This window comes from Eubalaena glacialis, chromosome 13 (genome assembly GCF_028564815.1).
Source record: "Eubalaena glacialis isolate mEubGla1 chromosome 13, mEubGla1.1.hap2.+ XY, whole genome shotgun sequence".
Lineage (NCBI taxonomy): Eukaryota > Metazoa > Chordata > Mammalia > Artiodactyla > Balaenidae > Eubalaena > Eubalaena glacialis.
Genome location: NC_083728.1, coordinates 3,826,561 through 3,840,011, shown reverse-complemented (window position 1 = coordinate 3,840,011; position 13,451 = coordinate 3,826,561). Strand labels below are relative to the sequence as shown.

Genomic DNA, 13,451 nt, shown 5'->3' with positions numbered 1-13,451 from the left:
CGCCCCGCCCCTCGTGACGCGGCCCGCGCGCGGACTCCCGCCGCCCGAGCGCCGCCGCCGCGCCTGCAGCAGCGCGCCGCAGTCCGGCCTCCCGCCCCGGCCCGGGAAGGAAGGCCGGCGGCCGCGTCACGTGTCCTCGGCGATCGCGAAACAGGTCTGATCAATCTCTGTCCGCGTCTGCCTGGCCCGCCCGCCGATCGATCACAGATCCGCCTCTGCACAAACGGAGGACCAGGAACGTGCATGCTGCTGGTCCTCGGATTTCTGGGTTAATGGGGGCGGGGGAGGCGTGCAAAACCCGGCCTTTCCAGGAGCTCGTCCCCAGGCTGATTTTAAGCCTCGAGGCTAGCCAGCTCTTTGGACGTTTGCACTGCAGCCTGGACCATAGGCCAGACCGAGGGAGCCTCGCTGCGTAGAGGAGAAGCGTCCTGTCCCCACGGCACCCACAATGCTTTGCCGCCCGGCACCGTCCCCGGGGGTAGGGAGCGGGCGGTTGCGGCTGTCTCGTGGCGCCGCGCAGGAGAGGTAGATGTGGAAGCAAGAGTTCATACCCTGGGGTGACGTATGCGGTTGCCCTTAAGCAAGCAGCCTCTGGCGCTTGGGACGCATTTTTGGAGCCAGAATCTCAGACTTCTAGCTTTGTTCCGATGGGAGCCGGAACCGTCAGGGAAACCGGAGCTTGTTTTCTGCATCCTTAGGGACCCTGCAGGCTGTCATCTAACTTGGTGCAGAAAACGGCACAGCCTAGGGTGTAAAGCTTGCCAGGTGAAGTGGAGAAGATGGGAGTGCACTTTCTAGAGAGCGTTCTAGAGGGTTCCTTACTGTCCAGAGGGACAAAGCAGCAATAAAACCAGGCTAATTGGAGGAGGGTTGGTAAAGAACGTTTTCTACGTCCAAAACGAATCAAGCCGTTGATTATGCTATAATTCATTCATTGTGAGGGCCCGCATGTGTTTTTTATTCCCATCATATGTACACTGACCAAAATGGCACACATGCTTCTTTTGAAAAATAACACAGCAAAGTTTTAGGAAGGAAATAAAAATCTTCTATAATCCCACCTCTTCCATTTTTCAGAGGCAGGGGATATTATGGAAGAAAGAAATACGTATTCATGTTCAAATGGGGCACTTTTAGTAGGCCACTCAAAATAAGAGGGGAAAAGCAACCTTGGGTGGTACAAATCAACAAAATGTCACAAAGAGATAACATCGTGTGATGTGTATGAAGATATTGATAACCTTTTCGTGGATTGATGTGATAGTGAAGGCAGGAGACTTGAAAGGGAGCCTCCACAGTAGAGCTTAAGCGCCACAAGAGCAGGACATGTGTGTAATCCTGCCGTTTTCTAGGCACTCCTGTAAGTATTTGTTGAAAGAACGAACGAATGAATGAATGAATGGACATGGGAACTTTGGAGCAACACCCGACCTTAATTAGCCCCACAAATTTCCACAGCATGTTATTTCCAAGGAGATTTTGTGTGTGTATGTGTGGGTATGGGGAGACAGAGAGAGGGAATCCATTTGTAGTAGTGTGATCTTGTATCTAATATCCACTGTGAAAAACAAACAAGCAAAAAAAGATTAAACCGTAAATAGAAGGCAATATTCTCCCACCAGTTTTTCTATACAATTTGAATATTTAAGAACAAACAAGTGAAAACCAGCACAACACTGGCGATAGGACCGTTTGCAGTCAGTACTTGCCGACACTGTTCTGTTGCTTCTAGTTCCGGTGGTAAGGAGTCCTTTCCAAATATAAGAGGAATAAAGAAGTTACTTCCCCCGCTGCCATCATCTCCCAACAGACTGAGCAAGAATATTTTGAGCACTACAGCAAAGGTGATGTAAACTTTGAAGTAAAATCTTATTTAGATTTGTTCTGTTTTTCTTTTTCCTGTTTGTTTCTTGTGTGTGTGTGGGTGGGTGGGTGTGTGTGTGTTCAGGGTATTTATTAACTACGTGTCTGTTTTTTAGACAGTCCATCAAACCCTAGATGATGATCAGCCGTGTGACTTTTTCAAGAAAGGGAATAGGGTGAATAAATCTTATCAGAAAAGCAGGTAAATAGTTTGTCATGTAATTGCTTTGTCTTGCAAAAGGCACGTTATCTCAGTTCTCCAGATTGATATGTGTGGTTGGGAAAAAAATATGTCTGTTGATAGGAAATATATACTTATATTTCTTGTCTGGCAGAAATGATTTTAAACATTACTAGTTGGTAAAAATTCCAGAGGTCATAATTCTTGCACTCTTAGCAGAATCCACAATTTGGGGTAAGCCCCTTAATCATCTGTCTATGTTAGTTTCCTTTTCTATAAAAAGGATACTGATAACTTTTATGGATGCACACAGACAGCTAGAGGTAAATGAAAGTTTTAACAATATTGGCTATGAGTTCTAAATAATGGCAATTCCTTTATCCATTTCGTCAACATTTATTGAGCACGTGTTATGTTACTGGCAATGATTTAACCTCCAACGTGTTTATTTGTTAAGAAGTGACACATTTTCAAGTAATTGCTTAGTGTGGTGGAAACACAGACGAATGTAAACCAAACAAATGAACCTCTGAGGTTTCCACAAAGTATGTTTACCACCCAATTTTTTTAACCCCACCAGACTGATGTTGCTGAGAAGTATTATTCATCTTGGCAAAATGCTATGTTCTTGGTAAATAAGTCAAAAAGAAAATATTTTCACCTCTGATATGAGATCCTGCCTCAGAATAAATTAGAGGAAGAATCAGTTGCCATGCTAGTAATGCACATGCTATTCACAATGTCTACTTCCCCGCCATTCAAAGGATTGCATTAAACCTATTTTTAAAATTCATATTGTGTTAAAAGGTATGATTTTATTCCTATTCCTCTAAACAGTTTTCCTGAGTGTGTTTTCTATTTGAAAACACTTTGATAAGCTTTTGGTTTAAGGTGTAGGTTGTATATGCTACACTTTTCCTTAAGATTTTTGTCAGCTCAGAATTACCACCAACAGTGATTAAGTTCTGTAAAACTTGTATTTTACATCCTGTTCACATTTAATTGAAAACAGGTATATAAAAGAAAGCTGTGGATTTTACTTGTTCGTGTTATTAAACATTGCTCATCATTAGCAGAACAGATTGAGTGTCCTATGAGAGATGTTTTCCAAACTAATGTTTAAAATGATAATATAAGCACTTTATGAAATGTTAGTGTTTTTCTTAAAAGGTAATGTTTGATGTAAAATAGAATCCATGCATTTACTCTGGCACCTACGCTATGATGTTTCCTAAGTAGAGTATCAAGTGGAAAATTGTCCTGTAACTTGTTCTGTGAGTTAGAGGCCTCACATTTTCTAATGCCTCGTGATAGCTGAAATATACCACTAGGGGATTCTTTTGGTTCCTTTGTTCAGTCATCGGCTGGCCAGTTTTTGTCAGATGGACTAAGAATTGCAGGTTTATTTCTCACAGCAATATGAATGCAGGCCCCTCTTGGAATAAAGTACAACGTCCAAAGAATTCAAGAAAAAGGCAGAATAAATCCCAAGTCCCCTACGTCTCGTCCCAGCTGAAAAGCAGTCTCGGAGGATGTGTCCCCCAACCAACTGAGGATAAACTGAAGGAAAGCATTTCCCCGGAAGGAAACCCCAAAAGGAGTCCCCTTGGCTACAGGTGTCGGGGGTCCTCAGGGAACAAGTTGTTTCTGGACTTTCAGACGATGAAAATTGTCAAAGAAGATGCTGAGGAGGACAGTGCCAGTGATCTCTCTGATTCAGAAAGAATCCCCGTCCCCCCTTCTCCCCTCACGCCTCCAGATCTTCACCTTCGAGCCGAAGAGATTGATGCGGTTCACTTCGATCTGCACCCAGGGCAGGGTCCCACCCAGCCCGAATACTGTTACCCCGACTTCCTCCCGGCCCCGTGTAACTCCTGGGACCTGCGGGACATGGCTGTGCTCCTGCACTCTGAGCGCAGGACAGAGGCCGTGCCCAGAACCGCGGGGCTGCTGGGGAAGTACGTCGACAGGCTTGTCCAGCTCGAGTGGCTACAGATCCAGACTGTCCAGTGCGAGAAAGGAAAGGGGGCCAAGGCGAGGCCTCCCACTGCGCCTGGGACCTCGGGGGCTCTGAAAAGCCCTGGGAGAAGCAAGCTGATTGCCAGCGCTCTGTTCAGGCCTCAGCAGGAAGGGCCTCCAAAGTCAGGCCCTTCACGAAAGAAAGACGTGCACCGCGAAGACGTCCATCCGTCCTATTACACATGTGAGGCTTCCACCAAACCCCTCGATGTGCTGAGTAGCAGCCGACTGTGTTCTCAGAAGCAAACCCTGGACGTGCAGACAGAGGAGAAGAGAAAGAAATCCAACAAGAGCTCCAAGCTGCAGCACTGGCATCTGTCCTGCGGGGACGGCGGCGACCCTAAGATCGAGAGCAGCCTGAACCTTCGCTTTCCCAGGCAGCCAGCGGTGATCGGGGACTCCACGGACACCTACAAGGCCTCCAGAGCGCCAGCACATGCAAGTCTTAAGAAAAAGGGAAATGCAAATAATTGTGCTCGAGCCACTATATCCAGCGAGAAAAAGCTCAAAACAAATGGAGTAAAACCAAACACACACAAATTCAAATCATAACTGAGATGATGAATTGCAAGGACCTGCAGGTGCCTCAGTATTAGAGCGCTTCCAAAGGTTACAATACTGTGAATTTTAAGAGACTTTGGGATTACTGACACTGAAGAGGTTGACCAGTTCTTTAGTCCACGCCACGCCCACCCAAGCCACAACAGGGTCGTTTCCAAAGAAGGGTGTCTTTCAGTAACCATATTTTGCGTTGACAGTCTTAGGCAAATGAGAGCCCTTCAGATAAAAATTAACCAAGGTCTGTGCCACATAAAGAAATAAAACGACAGCTCTCCAAGGGAAGAGTGGACTAAACTTCTGAAACCTCAGCCAGGCCACGTACAGCGTATGTAAACTAGTGCATACTGCTTCAAACGGTGTAGAATCCTGAATGTCTGAAGTAGGGCTCTCTGCATCCTTATCCTAAACTATTCAAGCAGAAGGTCCGGGCATCTCACTCCTGGGGAAGCTTCGGCTCTTCCTCGAGTTACGGAGCAGCTATTATGAGCAAAGTCATTTATCACTAAGCTGCCTGCTCCTTCCAGACAGTGGAATCTAGTGCTTTCAAACACTTTCCCTGACGTGGGTTTAAAAAAAATCAAGGCCTTTTCAATTCGGAGGTGGTGGCGAAGTCCATTTCTATATTCTCTAAGCTGAAGTTAAAATAGCGTGCAGGCTTCGTCCCAGTGGACGTCGGCGGGTCTGAGCACGGTTGTTAGCACGTGATGGGAGGAAGAATGAAACAGTTGGCACCAGAATCCCCGGCATGTGTGGCTTCTCTGAAGAGGTGCCGGGGAAAAAGCATCAGAATGATGATCTGTCTTCATTTGCGAGAGCAGGACTTTATAATCTTGCTGGAGGGCGGACCACGGATCAAGTTACTGAATGTCTTAACCTCCTCACCTGGCCCTGCGGCTTCCTGACTCCCCTGAATGCTTCTTATTTAACCGCTGTTAAGTCACATCTACTTGTCCCTATGGTTGTGCTGAGAGATTTCTCTTGATATTATGGTGAATATCTGTAGAACCTTTGCTTGACTACTTCTTGATATACAGTATGTTTTAATGACTGCAGCTGATTTTATCCCTTCAAACGATTATTCTATTTGTTTTTTTACATATATGTTTCTGTTTTCTCACCTTTGGGACAAATGAAAAACTTGGCACTTTTCATCTGAAAATATTTACTAACTCGCAGACTTTTCACCCAGTAACTCAGTGTCATCCAAGGCACTGTTTAAGTTAACATAAAGACAAGATGCATTTATAAATAATTAAAATAATAGGCCAAAGTTGAAATATTAAGATGCCATTTTAAAATCTGATTTTAATCGTATTAAACGACAAAAATTTTTATGGTAATTTTTTTTCTTCTAAGACTTTTATTTACAGAGTCCCTCTTATATTCTCTCTCACACCACCCTACTGGAGAAAGCACTGCTTACAATAAAATCTTATGCACTTTTATAAATGAACAAACGATGTACATCTGGCAGGCATTACTTCCATGGTTCACAATTATACTATAACTTTTGTACTCAGTATTAAGTATAGTGTTTTGAAAACATAGTGCTAGTCTTACTTTTCCTTTCTGTGGTTCCTGAGTGGCACCCCACATGTCCCTCGACGGCCCTGCTCCTGTGAGTACAGATGGGTTAGTCCTATATACACTGCCGGCACCCAATTCATGAGTCTTTCTCTGCTAGATTTTTATGCAGCTCTTTATGAAGTATTCAGGTTCGATAAATCTCTGTAAGCACATTACATATATTTACACACATATATATACACATATATACTCCTGATATTAATCCTACAGGGTTTATGCTGAGCTGCCGCCTCTCCCAGTAATGCACCTGTGCAGGTACCCTCAGAGATCTGGAGGGTGAGGGTGACGTAGTTTACCTTTCCCGGCCTCGTGTATTTCTGAGCTGATTAAGAAATGTTGAGGTAACGCCTCGGATGTTACATTTGTTCCTAGCTCTTTGACTTGAAGTTGGTTGCTTAATTTGGGGGGATAGCTATAATGTCACATGTTAAGGCAGTTTTAAAAGCCTGAAAAAGTGGCTTTACTTGTTTACTTTTTTGCCTCGGGTTGGTAGTTTATTTTAACCAACATTATTGTGATTGGATCAGAGCTCCTAATGAATATAGGTTCATTATGGAACATAAGCACAATTTTATGATTTCTGATGCCCATATCTTAATGCACTAAATGCTGCAGATAAGGATCTTGCCATTCAAGCAGACAACATTGGAGAGTTGAGTCAGGAGCTCATTCAGTTCATCAAATCGAAGCCATTGAATCTTGTGACATGAGTCATTGTATTTCTAAGAAGTGCCTCTCATTTCTGTGGAGTTGTTTACATACATGTTGCATTTAAACCAATTAAAATGATCCAATAAAATAAAATAAATGGTAGCAAAAAAAAACCCCCAAACTTTAGAGAATGTAAGAAGAACTGCTTCAAGCTTAGGATCAGGGGAAAAAGTTGTAAAAAAGTACAAAAATGAATTACAAAAATATATCAGTATTAGCTACAATTGTTTAGGTTGGGACTGTTTCTCAAATCTTTAATGACTAAATTGGCTGTAGGTTTGTAACTTAACCGGAATAGGGTGGGATTGGTGGCTATGATGGAAAAGATGGGGGAGAGGATATCATTGATTAGTAGTGGTTCTTAGGCCTATTTGGTTAGTTTCCAGAAAGAAGAATTTCTACCTTACATGTTTAAATATTATCTATTTCCTCTTTCCTTTATGCTCATTTACGTGAGTAGTAAAATAAAAATATAAAACTCTTGGTGGTACTGTATTTCAAGGTAATAGAGAAGCAGTATTTATTACTTATTCATGTACATGTACAGAACACCATTCAAAATGGCCTGAAAATATTCAGCATGTTATTTGCTGTGTATTTATTGTATGCTTGGTTTTGTATATAATAAAACAATACACATAGGTTTTTGTGAATCTGGACTTTTTCCTTCCTTGAGATCAATTAAACACTAGAAAAATATTGCCTGGATTTTTCTGGTATGGTTTTCATTTGCCTTTTATGCAGTTTTATTTCAGAGTTTGTCTTATTTCTCTCCCTGATTAGTTCAAAAAACTGCTTGAGGGGGAAATTCTGTTCCAATTCCTTTCTTAATACTGAGCAGCATACATGGCAACAGTACTAGATGCATCTGAGGAGCATCCCTGGCTGTACCTTTCTTGGGTCCCTCTTCCTTTTATTACCCCCAAAGGTGTAGGGAAGCAGATGAAAATTCAGTAAAATTGACATAACATGTGATAGAAATCTATTGCACGTTAACTGACACGTCCAGAAATGAGCCCCGTGTCTTTTCGAGGAAGCCCCCCGGTTAGGAGATGGCAGCTGTGAGCAGCTACTGGCGTAAGCATTCTGAAAGATTTTCTGCTCCTCTTTCTAAACTCACTCTGACAATGAGGTGCCCTCTTTTGAGTCTACCAAATAGTGGCAGTTTAAAAAAATAACTTTGGGGTGTAAAAAAGCAAGTTCACTGAGTAAATTGAAATCTTGCTGACTTTATTCTGTGATTCACGAATCAGCAGCACCCAGTGCAGCAGCTAGAAAGGGGCTCTGAGGGGCTGTATGAAATGGAACTACAGGCAGAAGGGAGCCGGACAAGAAAGCTATACCAGCAAAAAGCAGATTGGTTGTGTCAAGGTCGCCTTCCTTTAGGGGCCAGGATGGCAGGGGGCGACCAGGCGCGCGACTGAACGCGTCCCGACTAGGCTGTTCCGACAGACGGGCTGAAGATTCCGTTTGGGGACAGCTGAAACTGTTACTAAGTCTCGGTTTGGTGAGGTGGGGCTTAGCATAAGCGACTCATTTGGGGCCTGCTGTCTTGTTTTTAACGGGGTTTACAAATAATTTTTTGATAATTTGAAAGTTAACCATGCTGGAGATTTTAAATCATTTGTTTGTACAGAAAATGGTAGATTATCTTTGGATGCGGCTCTTTTCTTATCCACAAGGTGGCAACTAAACCTTTTCGGGCAGCACTGAATCGGTTCTGTGAATGCCTTCTGACCAAATGGAGACATTTTTCTTGTAATCAAAAAGACATGGGGAGTGGGGAGGACTGTTTGATTTCAGACACAAGAAGATTAAGACTTTTCTCTTTGAAAGATTTAAGGATTGATTTGAGCAAAAATCAATTCAAATTGAGCAGCACCAAAGCCTTAGAGGTTAGCATCACTACTTCCCGGACAGGAGCTGAGGGCGGAAAATTTTATAGAGAGGATGCAGAAGCAAGGGAATCATTTGATTGGCTGTGGCTTAAGTGGTCGTGCCATTTGGGAAAGCCTGATTGGCTGTTGGTGATTGGGTTGTTTTCCCTGCTCTTGAGGCATTTGCGGGAAATATTCCGCTTAGGGTTTGGTCTGCTTAGGTAGGCGAAGAAGGGGTTAAAACCACCTCAGTCCAAAAGCCTCCTTGCATCATTACTTTGATATCATAAAACACTATTTATAGCATAGAAACAATGCTCCATGAAGGAACATAAATCATTCGTTTATAAATATCTTCAGAAGGACCCTGTTCAAAAAATACCATTCGTATATCTCTGTCCTCAGCAATTTGGTATTTAAGGAATTAACTGTGATAACACTGGAAAATATATATCGAAATTTAAAAATGGGATAGTCGTACATATAACCGTCCCAGCTTGCATGATATTTTAGAGAAAACTAATGATGCATATTTAACTTTCAATTCCGTTCAGCTAGCACAATTTTATGCCTTGCTCCTCGTATTGTGAGCCCCACTTCAGACCCACTAATGGTGAAGGAGTTCAGAACACACCACCCCAAAACATGTCGCTCTGGCATTTGGATGATTTTGAGTTAAAGGCACTTGAAAAACAGCAAGTACAAGAAAAACACTCCTACCTTTCTGCATTCTCTTAAAAGCAGAAAATTAAATTCCTCTATGAAAGATGTGCTCCTTAGAGCAGGAGGAAAGTAACGTTTTTCATCGTCAGGGATGAGAAGTTGAGACCGAGAGAACTCTACACAAACTTTATTTGTTCAAATGATTCTTAACTTCCTCTAGTCTTCCACATCGTGTAATCACTTTTCCACAATTGCCCACTTTGTTCAACCTAATATAAAAGCAAGTTAGTGTCACCATTTCTCTGGGTCTTCATTCTTTATGAAGGCTCCTGGGTCCTGTAAGACTCGTGTTAAATAAATTGGTGTGCTTTTCTCCTGTTGATCTGTCTCATGTCAACGTAGCTGTCAGGCCCAGCCAAAAAGAACCCTAAGAGGGTGAAGGGGGGCAGAACTTGCCGCCACAAAATATGCCTCTTTGGCATGAGGATTTTTTTAGGCTGATCATTTCTGAGAAACAGCAGACACTGGAGAGGCTTTGAAAACTGAGACGTTACCCTTTTCTAAGAAGACATTTACATTGTTAAGGGAAATCTCCATCTGTAAGGGTGTCTTCCTCTCTGTACCTGGAAGAGGAGGATGAACTAAATCTAGAAATTCTTATCAGCCTTATCAACTCTTATATTAAGGCAGGAGTTAAACCTGCATAACAACTATACTCTCGTTTCCTGTGCTTTTCCTGACAACTTCCTTTCACTCGCTCTCCCAAATCCAACATCTTTTGTCTTTAGCTGGAGATGGTATTTATGGCGGCTGGGCCATTTCTGGGAGTGCCTCACTTTTCCTGGGTGTCTCCCATGTATACAGGGAGCATACAGGTTATTCAACTTCTGTTGGTTTTCCTCGTGTTAATCTGTCTTTTATTACAGGGGATCTCAGCCAAGAGGCTAGAGGGTAGGGGGAACATTATTTTTCCTTCCCCATGTCAACTACAAATTGGCACTTGCCATCTACCTCTACAAGGATTAAATCACATGTTGCTGTAGCTGCTGACCTTCGACACCCCCTGAAAGGAGTTCAGGGTGGAGAGCAGAGATGAGGCACTCTGTGCTCTGGGGAAAACTGGCAAAACAGGTCTTCAGATAGTTAGATATTTTCAGGATCCAATTTTGAGCCCACTTCTTGTATCTCCTCATATCTAGAAAAGCACTAAAATCCTTCATGGTGACGTCTGCTCCTCGTGACTAGCAGAAACTTTCTGCAAAAAGATATGTGTTTGATCGCATGTACTCCCCCTTCACCAAAATCACATCTATACTGACCTTCCCCCCTACCTCTTTGGAGCGGTTTCTCAGAGCTATCTGAGATGCTGTCTCCCAGGCTATAGTCCTCATTTTGCCCCCAAAAAACTTAACTCACGACTCTCACATTGTGCATTTCTTTTAAGTTGGCACTCACAAGGGTAAAGGTAAACGTTGGCTTCCAGAATCAGAGTCTGTGTTTTAACAACATCTTTGGAGGTTAAAGTCTGAGAAACCTGCCTTTATGGCACTTAAAGTCTGCAAGGTTGAAGTGGCTGCTTTGACAGCATTTCACCTGCTGGACCAGTCCCCTCTCGTGCTTTGGCCACTAACAAAGTCTTCTGCTTACCTCTGTCTACTTCCTCCAGGGCTTAAAGGCACTTAGCTGGCTGTTTACCACAAGAATAGGTCACTACTCAGCCATCAAAAAGGAGGAAATTTTGCCCTTTGCAACAACATGGATGGACCTGAAGGGCATTATGCTAAGTGAAATAAGTCAGACAGAGAAAGACAAATACTGAATGATATCACTTACATGTGGAATCTAAGAAATATAACAAACTAGTGACTATAACAAAAAAGAAGCCGACTCACAGATATAGAGAACAATCAAGTGGTTAGCAGTGGGGAGAGGGGCAATATAGGGTAGGGGATTAAGAGGTACAAGCTGTTATGTATAAAATAAGCTAAAAGGATATATGTAGGGAATATAGCCAATATTTTATAATAACTATAAATGGAATATAATCTTTAAAAATTGTGGATCACCTGTAACTTATTAATCTTGTACATCAACTATACTTCAATAAAAAAAAAAAAAAAGAATAGGACACTAACCTGCATGCTTCATGGCTCTGATGACCTGTGCCACAGGTGGGTATGAAGGAGTGGAGGTTTCTCAGAACACATCCACCTTGAGTATGTTTTTCTTACATCTACACTCTTCTATTTTTAAACTGCAGGTGTAGAGAACTCACCCTGCCTTCAGCTGACTTTTTGACATACTTCATTCAACATTTTGGCCAGGTTTGGTAGGGTCACCACGGTTTTCCTCTGAACTCATCTCTCTGGAGATGTCCACCTTAATAAAGGAAACAGAAAGAAAAGGAAGGCTTGGCCCTTTTCCTATGTTGTTCAATTTTCTAAATACTGAAATGAAATGCTTTTTGCTAAGAGGTCTTCTGCAATAATGAAATGAATGATCTACCAAGTTTAACTGAAAATATTTAAAAAGGAAGCATATATTTTTACCTCTACAGGACAGTTTATGTGGGAAGACAAAGTAAATAGCCTCAAATCTTTATCTCCCTTCTTCCCATAAAAACATTTACATACATAAACAACTGAAGAAAGAGCTTGGTGATTCTACTATCAGAATACTTGCAAAAAGCGAAAAACACTCCAATCTGTTGTATTTGGCAGCATTTCCCCCCCTAATTGTTCATCTACAATGATTAGTTGAACAAATAGGGGCAAGAGATTAAAATCTCTCAAAGGAAATTTTCTCGCCAGCTCTTGGTGGCGGACTCAAAATACTAAAACATAAGGGACCACTTCTGATCAACCTATGTGACTACAAAGCACCCATATAGGAGACAAACATTTGTGAGTCACTGAAAATAAATCAGGAAATACAGGTGATGAATTATTTTATTCTGGCATGAAATCTAACACGTTAGATGTGTTCCCCCATACATGTGTTAGATATTGGGCTACAACTAGACACATGATATTGACATTGGAGTAAAACTACACTTAATAATAACTTGGATTTTTTTTTTTTTTTTTTTTTTTTTTTTTTTTACTGCTGGAGTCAAACTCACTCCAGTGATTTTTTTCACCAATATTGTATTGTAAAAAATTTTGAACACACAGAAAAGTTGAAAAAACTGTGCAGGGAACACCCACACGCTCAGTACCCAGATCCTGCGTGAACACCTGGCTCTCGGCCCGTCTGTCCATCCTCTGTCTGTCCATCCTTTTCCGGGCACCTGGCTCCCTTTAGTTTCTGTGCCTTTTGTCTCTCTCCAGAGGCTCCAGGCACTTGTTGTTTTATGTTTTGTTGAAAGGTGATCATTCTACAAGGCAGGGCTAGGCTTGTGGGAACCACTTCCCCATTTCTGGAAGCACAGCCCTTCCTTGGGTTGTTTTTTGTTTTGTCCCTTGGAGACTGTTCTCAGAAGTTAAGCTTTTCCCCTGACTATGAAGAAACAGACTCTCCCCTCTTCTCTCTAGCTCCCACCAGCACAGGAGGGCATGGCTGTGGGTCCCACTGGGACACCTTCCTTCCCTCCCTCTTCTCTGTTTCCAGGTGGTGGCTTAGGTTGGCTCACCTCCGTGAAGAAGGCGTCCAAATGTCCGACTCTGGACTCCTCTATGCATATGAGGTGTCCTCGCCCTCCCGACCAGCAGCATCCCACTGCGGGGGCAGGAAGAAGGCTCATACCTGACCATTCCCTTCTTCGATGTTGACTTGACCCACGGGAGAAATTCGGTTTCCTCGCCACACTCAACGGAGGAAGTGATGGGCACTTTTCCGTTATTCTTCTCTGAGTCCTGTTGGCCACCACAGGGCCCTTCATCTCAGCTGGGCACAGGGCTCGGCCAGCCAGCCACTGGCCAAGCAGAAGTCTAAGCCAGGATGGGACGCCAGGGCCTCGTCTTGCAGTGACCCTCGTGCTTGACCAATGA

The 13,451-nt window shown here is 42.9% G+C and overlaps 1 protein-coding gene and 1 long non-coding RNA gene across 2 annotated transcripts; one reads left to right on the top strand and one right to left on the bottom strand.

Annotated features, from left to right (window-relative positions):
• The first annotated feature begins 73 nt into the window (after window positions 1-73).
• Window positions 74-5,583, top strand: FAM217B (family with sequence similarity 217 member B). The gene is made up of 4 exons (XM_061208574.1): window positions 74-154; window positions 1,733-1,844; window positions 1,980-2,065; window positions 3,460-5,583. The coding sequence occupies exon 4, from the start codon at window positions 3,464-3,466 to the stop codon at window positions 4,613-4,615; it is 1,152 nt and encodes a 383-aa protein (XP_061064557.1). The 5' UTR covers window positions 74-154; window positions 1,733-1,844; window positions 1,980-2,065; window positions 3,460-3,463; the 3' UTR covers window positions 4,616-5,583.
• Window positions 5,584-6,303: 720 nt separating this feature from the next.
• On the bottom strand, window positions 6,304-12,803 carry LOC133103221 (uncharacterized). The gene is made up of 3 exons (XR_009703226.1): window positions 12,669-12,803; window positions 11,738-11,841; window positions 6,304-6,352 (listed from the first exon to the last, which is right to left on the bottom strand). It is a non-coding gene; the product is annotated as an uncharacterized LOC133103221 (long non-coding RNA).
• Window positions 12,804-13,451: the final 648 nt, after the last annotated feature.